Source organism: Podarcis filfolensis, assembly GCF_964270895.1.
Source record: "Podarcis filfolensis genome assembly, chromosome: 16".
Lineage (NCBI taxonomy): Eukaryota > Metazoa > Chordata > Lepidosauria > Squamata > Lacertidae > Podarcis > Podarcis filfolensis.
This window is the reverse complement of record NC_139620.1, coordinates 21,386,396-21,402,554: the sequence shown is the minus strand read 5'-3', so window position 1 is coordinate 21,402,554 and position 16,159 is coordinate 21,386,396. Positions and strand designations below refer to the sequence as shown.

General features: G+C 45.5%; 1 protein-coding gene across 5 annotated transcripts in view; it reads left to right on the top strand.

Annotated features, from left to right (window-relative positions):
* The window catches only part of TAOK3 (TAO kinase 3), a 121,321-nt gene extending 107,475 nt beyond the window's left edge, over positions 1-13,846 (top strand). For all 5 annotated transcript variants that reach the window (XM_083589952.1, XM_083589950.1, XM_083589953.1 and 2 more), the window contains 5 exons: positions 68-271; positions 6,613-6,852; positions 7,697-7,909; positions 9,894-10,076; positions 12,166-13,846. In XM_083589952.1, coding sequence (XP_083446078.1) covers positions 68-271; positions 6,613-6,852; positions 7,697-7,909; positions 9,894-10,076; positions 12,166-12,327 — 1,002 coding nt within the window. In that variant the 3' untranslated portion in view covers positions 12,328-13,846. The remainder of the gene's footprint in view (positions 1-67; positions 272-6,612; positions 6,853-7,696; positions 7,910-9,893; positions 10,077-12,165) is intronic.
* Positions 13,847-16,159: the final 2,313 nt, after the last annotated feature.

The window sequence follows — 16,159 nt, the reverse complement described above, 5'->3', positions numbered from 1 at the left end:
TTACTCCTCCCCATCAAGAATCCAACAAATGACTTTGTTTCTTGGCCTTTCCACTGTGCACGTCCAGGAGATGAACGAGGATCACAGCACACCGAAGAAGGAGAAGCAGGAGAGGATTTCCAAACACAAAGAGAACCTGCAGCACACACAGGCTGAAGAGGAGGCTCATCTTCTCAGCCAGCAGAGACTCTACTATGACAAAAACTGCCGTTTCTTCAAGCGAAAAACCATGATCAGGAGGCACGAGTTGGAGCAGCAGAACATTCGGGAGGTACCACCTCTTCCTCTCCTCTTCGCCACCCCCCTTTCCCACCCTGCCCCAATATACCCAGGGAAAATATAAGGTGAATGCAGGCAACTACTTGTCAATATGCCATGCTGTTCATGTAACCAAACTGGGAAGCCTGCTGCCTGTATTGTCCTGATGAAAGCTGAATCTTCCCACATTCGTGCAACGAGGATGTAGTATCTGGGTCAGAATTTTGTTACTGTTTTATTATGGTTTATTACGTTTATATACCACCCTTCAGCATAAGATCTCAGGGCAGGTCAGAGAATAAAATACAGGGTAAAAACATAAGTAAAACAAAACAGCAAAGCAATAACCTCCCCCCCTTTCCCACATTTAAAAGGCTGTAGAATATTAATCGGCCAAAGGCCTGGTTGAAGCGGAACATTTTCGCCTGGCACCTAGAAATATAGGTAAAGGTAAAGGACCCATGGACAGTTAAATCTAGTCAAAGGCGACTATGGGGTGCGACGCTTATCTTACTTTTCAGGCCAAGGGAGCTGGTGTTTGCCAACAGACAGCTTTCCGGGTCACATGGGCAGCATGACTAAACCACTTCTGGTGCAACTGAACACTGTGACGGAAACAGAAATGCCATTTTCCTTCCTGCCGCAGCAGTACCTATTTATCTACTTGCACTGGTGTGCTTTCGAACTGCTAGGTTGGCAGGAGCTGGGACAGAGCAACAGGAACTCGCCCCGTTGTGGGGATTCGAACCTCCAACCTTCTGATCAGCAAGTCCAAGAGGCTCAGTGGTTTAGACCACAGTGCCACCCACATCCCTAAAGATATATAATGAAGGCACCAGGCGAACCTCTGTGGGGAGAGCATTCCACAAAAAGGCACTACAGAGAAGGGCTGTTCTTGTGTTCCCACCTTCTGGACCTCACGTGGAGGATGTGCACAAAAAAGGACCTCAGATGATGAACGCAGAGTCCGAAATTGTTTAATTTAATTTTACTTTTCCATATCAATTATATCCAATGAGCAACATAATTCAAGATCAAGGGGTACAGCACCAGAATTGACTGTCGGATCGGTCCAGTGGCCCATTGGACCAGCATTTTGTTCTTACAGTAGCCAACCAGATGGGAAACCAGTAAGCAGAACTAGAATACAAGAGCGCTCTCCACTCCTGAGACTTGGTTTTCAGAAGCATTGCTGCCTCCAGCCATGAAGGCAGAGCATAACCATCATAGCTAGTCGCCACTGATAGCCTTCTTCTCCATGAATTTGCCCGGTCCTCTTTTAAAGTCATCCAAGTTGGTGGCCTTCATTGCCTCCTGTAGGAGCAAAGCTGGGGCTACACCAGAATCGGCACAAGTGGCTTCCAGAAGAGGAACAGCTCTGTGTGTCTGTGTTGCAGAGAGGAAAACTTTCGGTTAGCAGTAGAGCACATGCTTTGCCTGCATAAGGTCCCAAGTTCAATCCTTACCATCTCCAGATGGGGCTGGGAAGGACCTCTTCCAGAAACTCTGCCAGTCAGAGTAGACAGAGAATCGCTGCCAGTCAGAGTAGACAATACTGCTCTAGCTGGACCACTGATCTGACTCTGTTTGGCATCCCTGTCCAACATACAACAATTTCAGTTAATCTGTAACCCGCTCAGCTCCTGGCAAGAGACACACTTAGGTGTTTTATGTAAGAATGGTGGCCCTTCTGCTATGATACAAATATGGATAGTTTAATGCTGCATCTTTGCTTCTCAGTTCATGGCAGAAGTTACTGTCATTTGCATCCTTCCTTCCACCCCACTTCTGAGGGTGTCAGGTCTTGAGTAAACTCTATGGTCCACATGGACTCTGCCTCTATGCTTGCAATCACCTTGTCCTCAATACCATATGTTAATACTCTTTACCATTTGGGAGGTCCATACAAACAGCTTGTTCACTATAAATGGTTACATGCACACTGTGGTAAGTTATTAATTGGTGACAGAGCCTCTGTATTCATTCATTGTTTCCCTCTTTTGCTCTCTTCACATTGCAGGGAGGCAGAAGCTCACAACCGCAGGTGTTAGTGACAATATGCTTGCAAGTGTGAGATGTACTACGTGCTCTCAACTTGCTTCACTCATCCATCCTACCCCAGCTCTCTCGTGATGGCCATTTGTCATTGCAGAGTCTGCCTAAGGAGAGGGCTAAAGCCTGACCTATACATACAACAGAATGAGGTGGTAGAGTATATCAGAACAGATAGAAGATCCTATCTCAACAGTTCTGCCATTGTGGTGTGTGTGTGTGTGTGTGTGTGTGTGTGTGTGTGTTTTAATCCTGCAAATAAGCAGAAACTTAGCACATCAGAGGTTACTCTGTAGTCTGTATGCTATTGTGCCCCCCCCCCAAAAAAATCACTTGCAGGGAAGTTTTGCTTCTTTTCTTATTTTAACACATGGAAGCATTAACAATATGTGACACATTCACCCTTAGATCTGCATTTTGAAGTTGTGTGATCCTTTCTGCCACCTTATTCTGCTGCATGCGTGGACTAAACCTAACCAATCCAATATATACATGTACCTTTGAGAAAGCCCTTATTGAATTCAGCTGGGCTTACTTCTCAGTAGAAATGTGTGCTATACCTAGTGAAGGGTTTTTGCGGCAAGAGGGTGAGCCAGGAGGTGGTAGAATCCCCTGGCCCAAGTTCTCAGGGCAGCCTTAGGGTGGCTGTGTGTCCTGCATTACAGAAGACAGCCATTTATTTGTTGTTGCATTTGTATCCCACCTTTGCCTCCAAGAAGCTAAAGGTGGCCTATATGGTTCTCTTCCTCACCATCTGAGCCCCACTGCCATTATTGTTTTACTATTGGGCTGTCTGTCGGTATGCTTTTTACTATGTTTTTATCATTGATGTTTTGTAGTGCGTTTCTAATGTTGTACACCACCCTGAGATCTTTTGCTAAAGGGCGGTATATAAATTGAATTAACAACAACAACCCTGTGAGGTAGGTTAGGCTAAGAGGCAGGGACTGGCCCAAGATCACCCTGTGAGCTTCATGGCCAAGTGGAGATTCGAACCCTGGTCTCCCAGGTTCTATTCCAACACTCTAAATGACTACATTGCATTGGCCGCCCGGTCCAGGTCTGGCTCAAAGATAAATAACCATAAAGAGAGAGAGCAGGAGAGGTATTGAAGTTGCCCATCCACAGTTAAAACTGGAGAGCAGACTGGGCAGGCACGCAAGTCACATTCTTCCCTACAATGTTAGGGTGTAATTTGTTTCTATGTAAACCATAGTGATTATTTGTAAATTTGCATCTATCCATTTATGCAAATCTTATGCAAGCATAAATCCTTTTTACTCATCATTTTTTGGCAGTGTGTAAGTAGCCACCCCAGTCTAAGGTTGCCGTGTGCCTGAAATTTTCCAGACATAGCCGGTTCCTTAAGCAGTGTCCGAGCGGAAATTGCTGAAATGTCTGGGAAAGCTCAACAAGTTTGGCCAAAAACAGCTCAACGACTTTTGTGTCCTGATTTTCACTTTTTGAAATATGGCAACCCTACCTAGTCAGCCTTGAACTTGCTAGTTGGACTTTAGCATGTCAGTCCCTCTCAAGTATTTTAGTATCATTAAGAAAATAATTTTGTCCTACCTTACAGAGTTGTTGCATGGGTCATATGGGATGACATAGTCAAAATGCTTTGAGCACTTAGGGAAGAGAAACAGAATGTGTAGGCATGGAAAGATCCTGCTCTGACTATGTACAAGGGCATAAAGGGCAAATATTTCACCCATATTAACACTAAATCTAGAATACAACATTACCAGATTTGTATCAAAACATGCAAACCACTTTAATCTCTGGTAAAAAAAAAAAGTCACTAATCTGTACTGAATTATCATTTTAAGCATGCATCTTTTTGAGTATTATTTGTGTATTCTGAATTTGCACCTAGCATCACAACTTAATTTTCCACTTCTTAACTGTTTAGCTGGTTTAGTGCTGTATGTCTGGAGAACTCAGCTTCACAATATTAACAGCATGTACCGGCTTATAAAATTCTGGGAGTTTAGGTGGTGTTGTGCAATAATTAAGATGCACTAATTTATTAACCCAAAGCATGAAAGTGTCTTTTTGAATTCTAGAGAAATGGAAGCTGTTGGCTTCATCTTGTAAATGTTATGACACCATGAAGCTGTTCTAATTTGAAACAAGCTTACTCGTGTTTCACTATCAAATGATGAAATGGTAGGAGTCAGGTTGTATGTACACCGCAATACCAGTTCCACAGAAGAAAAGACAGAGAGTAAAATGTAGATGCAGAATTAACCTTCCTGTAAGTGTCTAACCTTGCACTTATAAAGAAACAGCAAATTTCTGCAGAAATATGCTTGGAAGCACATGGTGACACCTCAGGAGACAGAAAGCCTTTATCTGGGGGAAGGGAAGCGATTTGCTGCTCAACATGATGACTAGCAAAATCAGAATTGAAAAATGCAAACTGTACCATGCAAAATCATGTTTTTCCCCCAGTTTCCAGCTTTACTGGTTGCACAGTTTTTACCTTTTAAGATATCACACACAAAGCCCACATTCAGCTCCTAGCATATTGCATAGGAAGAACTTTCTAACAATGTGAGCTTGTTTGGCAGTGCAACAGACTACCTCGGAAGGTGGTGGATTTTCCTTCATCGGAATTTTTGAACAAGTTGGATGGCCATCTGTCAGGGAATCTTTAGCTGTGATTCCTGTATTGCAAAGATTTGGGCAAGATAACTCCTTGAGGCCACTCTACAGTTCTATGATCTGAATTTGAAGGGCCAAAGCTTGCTAAATACTACAGTATCTTGTTGCTTGGCACATTCCGAATGGGATCCTGTGGCAGTGATCTGGGACCACATCATTATGTCCCCCACCCCGTCTCTCCATCTTCAGCAGCAGAATAACCGCACGGAGCTCTGCTTTGGCGCTAGCTGCTTATAAGATTGGGAGCAGCCGGCTGGATTTGTGCTCCTTCATATGAGGAATATATTCACAGGAATGTAAAACCGATCCCAGGAACAGAACTACTAGAGCTGTCAGTTGTCAGAGCCTTTGGGCGAAGAGGGGCCATTCTGGGTAACCAATTTGGCTGCGTCACTATGGCACACCTAGCAATTAGGATTCATTCAAAGGAAATGAACTAAAGAAGTAGGATGCAAACACCCGCTCTCAGCATTTTTGTTTGAACTTGAATCATTGGAAGGGGAGGGAGGGGGCTTGCTTTGCATAATGGATTTGGGCAGGGAATGATGGAATGAAAACAAGGGTGTGTGGTGGATATGCAGGTGTGTTGAGTGCATGTCCATTGAAACTTTTGTCAGCGGCTCTTCTCTGTTACTCAGAGGGCAGAAGCTCCCAAGGAACTGAGAAGCAGGCGAAAAATGTTGCTGGGTGTGGCCCGGGGTTCTGGCTTAGAGAGTGATGACTGGTGGACTAAAGGTTAGGAATGCAAGGGTGGAGAATGCTCTTTTATGTATCAAAACACACACAGGAACAAAGGTTCTGGAATGGCCCCCAAAGTGGAACGGCACACTTTTGTAAAAATAAAAATGCCATTGGACATTAATAATGGCTCTCAGGTCCCTTAAATGGTTTCTCCACCTTTCTGATTAAACAGCAACATTGATGGGAGTCCCTCTTAAAATGCTTATTCTCCATATGCAACACCAACCACAGATGTATAGTTGAAAAAGAAAAAGCCAGGCTGAATTTTCTTCAGTGAAAAGTGTCCAAAGTGACAAGTTACAGGTATCCTGGCTCTAAAACAGAGCTCATGTTACTCCCGGTTGCCACCTACTGGCCAGTTTGCAGAAGTCCACAACAGAAAAGATGCACGGGCATCGTGGAGAGAAGGAGCAGGTTTGCTTTGGGACTCTCTTGCAAGCCCCCAACAAAGCAGGTAGGAAGTAGGTGCAGCAGAGGCAACGAGCACATTTCTTCACACAATGTGCAATAAACACAGCAAGTTCGCACACTGGCTTAGGTCTCTTTCAAGAAGGAGTAGGTATGCTCATGAAGAAGCAGGTCTGTCAGCGGCTCTTAGCACAAGGAACTTCTCAATGCAAGCTGCTGGGGGCAAACAGGAAGGGAAAGCTAGCAATCGCATACCTTACTTGTGAGTTCCCCAAAGTTTCTGTCTGACTAATATCGGAAATGCAGGACTACATGGACCTTAGTTCAGTCCAACAAAACATTTTGCAAGTCTCCTGAGAGCCGTGGACACTAGGGTAGACTGTTGGTCAAAAACACTGCCATTTACTTTTTTTACTACGCATGAGAAATTGGGGTTTGCTGCCTCACTTGGGATCGCACCTGACCCCTTCCCCTTATGCCACGCAGGAACTGAACAAGAAGAGAACGCAGAAAGAGATGGAGCACGCCATGCTAATCCGGCACGACGAGTCGACGCGCGAGCTAGAATACAGGCAGCTGCACACGTTGCAGAAGCTACGTATGGACTTGATCCGGCTGCAGCACCAGACGGAGCTTGAGAACCAGCTGGAGTACAACAAGCGGCGGGAGCGGGAGCTGCACAGGAAGCATGTCATGGAACTGCGGCAGCAGCCCAAAAACCTGAAGGTTAGTAGGCGAGGGCTGCAGTCTAGCTGGGATATAGGGATAAGCGGTGCAAAGTCAACTGCTTGACCTTAGCCACCCGGCTAATTCCATGTGTGTGTGGCAGGGATGGGGAATCTGGTCTCCCAGATGTCATTGGACTGTGGTTCCTGTAATCCCTATTGGTCATGCAGGTGGGGAAATGGGAGTCCAGCCACCTTTGAAGTGCCGTACGTTCCCCCATCCCTGGTGTTTGGTTCTGTTAGCACATTCATGCCATCATTTTGGCGCTTGTTCATATATTTATTCAGCAGAGAAAGACTTACTGGTGTCAGTAGCTCAGGAGCCGTTCATTTACAGTTACCTTCCATCATAGGAACCAACTCCTAGGGAGTGAGGTCCCTCCCCCCCTAAAATATTTGAAGGGGCCAACCCCCCCCCCAGTTAATGGGCATTGTCCTTCAAATAGTGTGCATGTGGCATATCATGTCATCAATTATGCGCTTACCTGCCCCCCGGATATTTTATTAAGTTGGCACCCCTGTCTTCTATGGGATCTGGTAACTGCTCTTCTCCACGTGAAAGGGAAAAAGCAGATAATTATCTTACACACAAAAATAGCAAATAGCTGAAATGATGAGACACGGGTTGGAGACAGGCAATAGTTTCGTGGAGAAAGCAGCTTGCGAGAGAGGCATGGTTCTCTCGCGCACAATTTGCCCATTATAGGGATGTTACATTTTCTTTAATGTAAAGCTTCTGCATGGATATCGTACCGTTCTTAAATAACGTATAGGGATATGCAGATAACGACGATGTTTAAATAGCCACGTGTAACCTCACCCAGAGTTGTTGCCTCCCATTGCAGGCCATGGAAATGCAGATCAAGAAGCAGTTCCAGGACACTTGCAAAGTGCAAACCAAGCAGTATAAAGCACTCAAGAACCACCAGCTGGAAGTGACTCCAAAGAGTGAGCACAAAACTATTCTGAAAGGCCTGAAGGACGAGCAGACAAGGAAGCTTGCCATCCTGGCTGAGCAGTACGAGCAGAGCATCAATGAGATGATGGCATCGCAAGCGGTGAGGGCAGCTCTGGGCTCCACACACACCTCAAATGGTTCCATATTAACTAGGGTGGCCATGTGTCCTCTTTTTCCAGGACACGTCCTCTTTTTCAGGGTAAAGTTTCCGTCTAGGTGGATTTTTTGAAAATTTGCCAAAATGTCTCTCGCTATACTTTCTGGATGAGACATAGTCATAACTGGATGCTGAAGGCTTGCTTTCCTCTTCTCCTGCCCCCCTCAGTAATATATCACGGCTACTATAGCCTACATATAGTAGGAATATTTAAAATGATAGTTATCATAGCGTCCTCTTTTTTGCTCTTCAAAATATTAACAAGCATTGATGGTCACCTTACCTGTGGTGAGAACTAATGGCGGTTTCCTGTTGTTTTTAGTAATATTTGCATATTATTATTCTTTCCTTTTCCTTATTTTTATTTCATTTTCCCTCCTTTCTCTTTCCTGGTTTTATTTTCAAATTAATTTAAAACAAAACCAACAACTAAACAGCATGTGCAATCCTCGTCAAGTCTGTTTGTAGCAGGTTTACACACCGATGATCAAATAATCTTTTCAGATTGCATACATTGGTATGTGCACGTGTGAAGTTTAAAGCCCCAGTTGCATACAGCTGTACTAGCCAGATACCTTCAGGATAACCAAGCCCTGAGGGATAGCTCGGTGGGTAGAGCATGGGACTCTTAACCTCAGGGTCGTGGGTTTGAGTCCCACATTGGGTGAAAGATTTCTGCATCGCAGGGGGTTGGATTAGATGACTCCTGAGGTCTTCCCAATTCTGTGATTCTCTGAAACAAGTGTGAATGGATTTGGTGGGGGGGTGATGAGGAACACACCTTTTGGCTGAGCTCATGGCATACCTTGGAGTGTTCAGAAACACTTCTAAGTTCTGGGAGAATAAAGCAGGTGCCAAGAAATGTTGATGACAGGCTGTGAGCTGGTGTAGTAGCATAATGGCTGAGATACTGAGCTGCCAGCCAGGAGGTTCCCAGTGTGAATCTTAGCTCTTGCCGTGACCTCACCAGGTGACCTCAGGCAAGTCATACTCTCTCAGCCTCATCCCTTCCCCATCTGCAGTATGGGAGATAAAAAAAGACCGACTTGCTTTTGTGGCCGCTCTTAAGGACTGCTGCTAGGCAAGGTGTGTGATGCACTTTGCAGTGGCTCTAGATGCAGGAGAAGCTGTGTGGGCAGGATGGCCAAAGGAGAGCTGTGAGAAGGCGGCAGAAGCCTGGCAGAAAGGCAGGGAAAGGAGATTGGGAGCAGTGAAAGCCCAGGTGTAATGGGCATGTTTGAAATTCCATGCAAGGTGAAAGGAATGAAAAGCAAAGAGTGTGTGTGTATGAAACAGGAGTGCTGAGCAGCAAAGGATTCTGGGTGCTGGGACTGGAGCCACAATGATTGGATGAGGCGGGACTGAGTCTGCCAGTGGTGGGGAGCCTACGGCAGCTCCCCTGACGCTGTTGGGCTCCACCAACCATCAGCCTCTGACAGCATGGCAAAAGTGAAGAGTTGATGGGAGGTGCAGTCCAGCAGCTTATGGAGGCTCCCCATCTGTGGTCTATATACAGTGGAAGAGAAAGGGACTTAGCAGGAAAGGGGGTGAAAGGAGATGGTAAGAGAGAGACATGCTGGGTACAGACCTCATCCAGGGGGGCAGAAGGGGTTTGTGGGCCAATGGCAGGAAGGGAGCTTTGGAGTCTCGAGGCAGTGGGCCCAAACTTAACTTTACTTCCCCAGATTACAGTACACAGTTAAGGCTTCTAGGCTGGCCATTTCAACCAGAACTTTTTTGCATTTTCTCCCCCTTAGGGGCATGCGTCTTCACAGCCTGCCTAAACAACTGTTGTTGTTGTTGTTGTTGTTGTTGTTGTTGTTGTTGTATTTGCTGTTGTGCCCAACCCTAGAGCAGATTTGACCAGCAAGCGCCCTTAACTTTGTAAATGATTTTGTTGGTTTTGTTGGTTTTTTTACACCCCCAGCTGCGGCTAGATGAGGCTCAGGAAGCGGAATGCCAGGCCCTGCGGTTGCAGCTTCAGCAAGAGATGGAGCTGCTGAATGCCTATCAGAGCAAAATCAAGATGCAGACGGAAGCACAGCATGAGCGGGAACTCCAGAAGCTGGAGCAGAGGGTGTCGTTACGCAGGGCACATCTTGAGCAAAAGGTATGGCAGGGGTTGGGCCGTTGCCAAAAATGCCAGGAAAGGAAGAACTGGTGGGGATGTGGAGCTGTGCATACTGTCCAGGTGCATCCCGCGCTCTGCAGTTAACCTTTTCTATTCCTGGTAGCGGCAATGCGTTACATTTCCCTAAGTACCAGGATCCTCTTGTGAAGAGAATGCGGGAGCCTTAGCAATTACTCCCGGTGGTATTTTTAAAATTTATTAGTCACCTTTTTTTTTGCCACGGCAACTCAAAGCGACTTACAGTGTACACATACATAGATTAAAACCAGCATCAAAAAAGTCTAAAATTCCATTCTATTTTTTTATTATTTATTTTTTTAAAAAACTGCATTAAAGCATCCCACCCTTTCCCAAAAGCCATCAGTGTTTAACAGCTGAAGAGCTGATTAAAAAGGAACATATTTGTCCGGCACCTAAAGATATGTAGCAGTGGCGCCAGGCAAACATCCCCGGGGAGAGCATTCCACAAGCAGGGAGCCACCACGGAAAAGGCCCCTTCTTGTGTTGCCACCCTCCAGACTGCCTGTGTTCTCATAATATCTGCATACTAGCAGATTGAATACAGAGGGACAGGCAGACAGGCCCCTCGGCAGGCATTTTCACAACAGCATTGCTTTGCCAAGCTGTCTTCTGCCCACTCAGATAAATCAGAAACTGTAAATTGTTTTCTCTCTGGCCTCCAGACCAGTGGTAATAATAAGCACTGCATAATGGGCATTTTAATAACTGAGACGAGGAAGGAATTTCCCATCTCGTTGCTTTTGCCGTGTCGTGGGCGGGAGGAATATTCCAAACCGATTAGGTAGTTTGCATCTTTGGGTTTAGGAATGGATCCACCCTTTAAATCATTTATGAATGCTGTGAGTAAATAGTTAATGTCTGAACCAACTCTAGTAGGAATAGACGGATAGATTCCTGATCAGACGCCCCATGAGATTAACTGAATACCAGCGACAGAAAAGGAATAGCACTGCTGGTTCTTATTTGTCATTTGCTGGAGTGCACCAGGGAATCAGATTTCCTGACTGCTGGACGCATCGGTCTGTGTCGTTGCCGGAGGTGTGTTCTAATGGAAAGTCCACCTGCTCCACTGTTTTAAGACTGCCACCAGAGGTTTCCCCAAATGCAATGGCTTTTTTGCCCGGCAGGCCATATCTTTCATCACCTGCACAAGCCAGCTTTGACTGGTGGGCGGGGTCACCCACCTGTCACAGCCAGCTGACATCATGACACCAGGTAACTGGCAGTCCCACCCACCTACCGTGAAGTCGATCTGTGGGGTGGGGCAAAGCTGCATGCAGCAGGATTGAACCCTTTCCGCTCATCAGCTGGTGAGTGGGAGGGTTCAGCTGTCTAGGCTACAGTCATCTCCTTTGCCAGCAGGGACCCTGCAGGGAATGCACTGGTGAAGCAGTACCAAACTCTCTGCTCACCAGGTGAGCCTAGAAGTGTTATTGGATGGGAGAGTTACTGAAAGCAAACACAGAGACACATATTAACTGGGTAGCTCAGTCGGTAGAGCTTGAGACTCTTAATCTCAGGGTTGTGGGTCTGAGCCCCGTGTTGGGCAAAAGATTCCTGCATTAAGAACAAAGATAGCTCAGTTGGTTCGAGCGTGGTGCTGATAATGCCAAGGTCGCAGGTTCGATCTTCATGGAGGACAGCTGCATATTCATTCCTGCGTTGCAGAAGGTTGGACCAGTTGATTCTCAGGGTCCCTTCTAACTCTGTGATTCTTTGATCCCCTCCACAAATGGTTCTCCCCTCCCACAGCTATATTGCAGTTTCAGAGTCCCGGGGAGGCGGGAGGGGTTTGTAAAAAAAAAAAAAAACTACCACAGGAGGAGTTGGGAAAGGAGAAATCACTAAGGAAAGGACTCAGCATCCCTTTTCGACTGACTTGTTTCTGCTGCAAGCACACCCAGTAAGCACACACACACATCCACTTCCCAGTATCATTCCGGGAGAAATGGAGGGGTAGGAAATCCTCTTGTCTAGATCTGTTCCTCAAACGTTTGGGATTCTGAGGAGCTTGCTTTAAAAGAACCCCCCTTTTATGCTGTTTCAGATTGAAGAGGAGCTGGCGGCCCTGCAGAAGGAACGCAGCGAGAGGATAAAGTTTCTGTTGGAAAGGCAAGAGCGAGAGATTGAAACTTTTGACATGGAGAGCCTACGGATGGGCTTTGGAAATTTGGTCACGTTAGAATTTCCTAAGGAGGACTACAGATGAGATTAAATTTCTTTTGCCATTAACAAAACAAAAATGCAAACAAAAAATATCTCAAATCCCAACATTCCCCCCCCCATGTTAACGGGTGTGCTCTCTCTCTTTCTGTCTCTCTTACTGACATCATGTCGGACTTAGTGCCTGTATATTCTTACTCCATCAGGGGCCCCCCCCTTCCCGCCAAGTGTCACGTTCCAGAGCAGGACCATTGCTCCGCAGTCTCTCTTGAATCTCATAGTGTCTCACAGTATTGATGTCTCTGTGCAATGATTTTTTTTATTATTATTAAAAAAAAACAACGTTTCAATGAAAACTTTGGAGACAATTCTAACGAATCAAAACAAAAAAGTGGATGTATGTTTGCTTTTCAGCAATCACTCATATTTTTTTGCCACCTTACCAATGAAAATTCAAGCAAAAAAACAAAAAAACCAAGGAAGGAAAATTAAAAGGAGTCAAATTCCCAGGGGGAGAGAGATGGGTATCGCAGCCTTACCTTAATCAGCTGCTGCATAACGTTTTGAGTTTTTAATTTTATTATTAATTATTATTATTTCTTTTTTTGGTATTTATTCATCAGGAATAACTAAATGAAAAAAAATAATAATAAAAAAATTTTATTAAGAGATTGAGAAATTTGATACATTTTACAGAAAATATGAATTCTGAAATTGTGCTGTACATATCAGTGGTGGACATATTATTACTTTGGGGGCGGGGGGGAAAGGGGAGGGGGGGTTGGGGAAAGAGGGAGAGCGTGATTTTTTTGAAAAAGGGTCAGGCCAGGCCAGGTGGGTTTTTTTGGCCGTTGGTCTTTGGCACATTCTTGATTGTATCATAATCATTTTCTGCTGTAGCAGAGGATGTGAATACACTTAAAAAAAAAAAAAACTTAAGGAGCCCAGAGAATCCCAGGAGCACAAATTGGGCCTTGTCAAATTGTGTATTTTGTGTATAGAAGGAAATTTAAGGAGAAATTTACTTATTTTCATATTGTATTTTAACTGTTTCTCTGATCAGAAGTTTTTTTACTACCTGATGACTTGTTCCCCCCCTCCGACCCCCCCACCAACCCACCCACACTCCAGGCCACGCCGACACCCCCACCCACCCCTCCAAAAACCCTCCACCCTTCCTCTTTTCCAAGTCAATCTTTGGAGTTTAACACTGTCTCTCATTCTCACATCACCTTAAATCTTTCCTCCTCCTCCACACCCCTCCCTGCGACCCACCCACAACTCCCACCTTTGGTTCCCCCCCCCCACCTCCCCTCTCCCTGTCCCCCGATAATCTTGGTCATAAATATTGCATTATTCACACTTTCAAACTGTGTATTTTCTTACAATAAAAAAGGTTAAAAAAAAGGCTTTACTTCTTTTGCATGCACTTTAAAAAAAAATACTAAACGGAAAAAAAGCAAAAAAAAAAAAGAGAAAACCTTTTTCAGGTTCTCAAAGGGAAGAGCATGATATAACTGTCAGAGCTTTTAATTATATTTGTAAATAAAAGTGTTGCTCACGAAGCTTTGCTGTCTCATTGTAGCAGGGGAAGCAGCTCTTTGCCCTGTGCTACCCCCTACCCACCCCATCTCTGGTCAGCCATGGAAGAGACTCAAGAGTGGCTTTCCAGCTCATGTTTTACATCCAGCAACAGGAGAGCCTTTTAGCAGCAAACGCCGGCCAATCAGATCCTCTGCTTTTGGGCTGGATGCCTCCCGACAACTCAAAGACAACTCAGATGTTGTGGGAGGAGGCAAGAGCAGGAGAGGAGCAGAGGAAATATTGTGTAAAGGGGCTTCTATCGTATATTGCACAGATGCTTTTACTGGTGCTCAGAAACACTCCTGAAACTTTTAAGGCGAAGATAAATGTAGCATACCTTGTTCCAATACAGCCTTTCCCAGGCTTGAGGGCAGGGAGCCATCCTTCCAGTCCGCAGCCGAAACCGGCTGTGGACGGCGCTCATTGGATGGTTCCTGTGATGTCACCAGGAGAACACCTATCCCAAGCCCCACATGGATTTGATTTCAGAAAGTATTTCTGTTGCGGATTATTTTGGCAAAGGGTGATTTGATAGATGGGTGAACATGTATGCGATGAATGAAAATGAAAAAACAAGCTGCTCGCCTGAAGAATGGGAGGATGGCCCAGGCTGATAGCTGAATTAGGAATCAGTTCATTGCTATGTACTGTACAGCAATCATTGCAAAAAGGATCATTGGGTTTGGTGGACCACGAGCTTAACATGAGTCAACAGTGCGATGCAGCAGAAAGAAAGAAAAAAGCTAATGCAATTCTAGGCTGCATTAACAAGACATCTAGCATCCAGAATAGTACCACTCTATTCTGCCTTGGTCAGACCCCACTTGGAGTCCTGTGTCCAATTCTGGGCACCACGGTTTAAGAAGGATATTCACAAGCTGGATCCTGTGCAGAGGAGGGCGACCAAGATGATCAAGGGTCTGGAAACCAAGCCTAATGACAAACGGTTGAAGGAGCTGGGGTATGTTTAGCTTGGAAAAGAGAAGAATTGAGAGGTGATATGAGAGGCATCTTCAATTACCTGGAAGATGGAGCAAGCTTGTTTCCTGCTGCTCCAGAACAGATGACCCAAACCAATGGATTCAAAGGACAAGAAGGAAGATTCCGACTAAACGTTAGGAACAACACTCTGATGGTGAAAGCTGTTTGACAGTGGAGCGCACCACCTGGATCACAGAAGACTTTCAAACAGAGGTTGGATGGCCATCTGTCATGGATGCTTAAGCTGTGATTCCTTCCTTGCAGGGGGCTAGACTAGATGACTCTTGGGGTCCCTTCTAACTCAAGATTTTATGAAATTCCTAAGCTGGCCTGGAGCTGGATTCACACCGCAGTCAAGGAACCAGCTGGGACTTCTTACTACACCTGCCTGTACTCTTAAGGGCTCTAAAGGGAATTTGCTGAAAAGGGGGGTGGAGTCTGTCTTGGACCCATCAACATTCTTAGGATATTTTTAACCCCCCCCCCTTTTTTTTTGCTTTTGCTTTTGTTGACTGCCTTATCTCTTTGCTCGTTCATTTCTGTTTCCAACCATCCACCCAAAGGGATCTTGGGAGCAACTTTGAAGGTTTCAGTTCTGCCACGATTCTCCTTTTCTCTGCTTCTTGGCCTTCTTCTTGGCCTCTGATCAATAATTGGGGAACTTCTTAGCAGAGAAACCCTCCTTCGGGGGGGACACACACACCCCATCACTGCCAGGAGCCGCTAGTCCTGCCAAGAACCAGGTACAGTCCAGAGATCAGTGGAGGCTGGTGCATGAGACTGCTCATATTGCCCCTTCCTGCACTGTCCCAGAGGTAGATAATCTTTTCCCAGCATGAGGGCCACATTACTTTTCCAGCAACTTCCCAGGGGCCACATGCCTAGGGCAGGCAGGTCCGAAGGCAAAATGGGTGGAGCAATTAAATTAAATCTTACTTTTATACAGTAGGCTAGCACCCAAACACCCTTCTCTATTCCCCATCTAGGCAAGCAAGACACATGCCAGCTAGGCAGAAACAATGAAGGTAAGAGCAAGACCAATGATGTGTGTGGCTTGGGGGGTGTTCTGGGGGGCAGAGAAAGGAGCATGGAGGGTAAGGTGTAACCTCCAGGTCTGAGGTTCAACAATGCTGTTCTGACCAAAGTTGCCCATACTGTGTGCTCTGAGCTACCCTATGTTGCTCCTGCAACCAAATAATAATGATGATGATGATGTATTACTTTTACCCCGCCCTATCTGGCTGCATCTCCCCAGCCACTCTGGGCAGCTCCCAACAGAATATTAAAAGCATGCTAAAACATCAAACATTAAA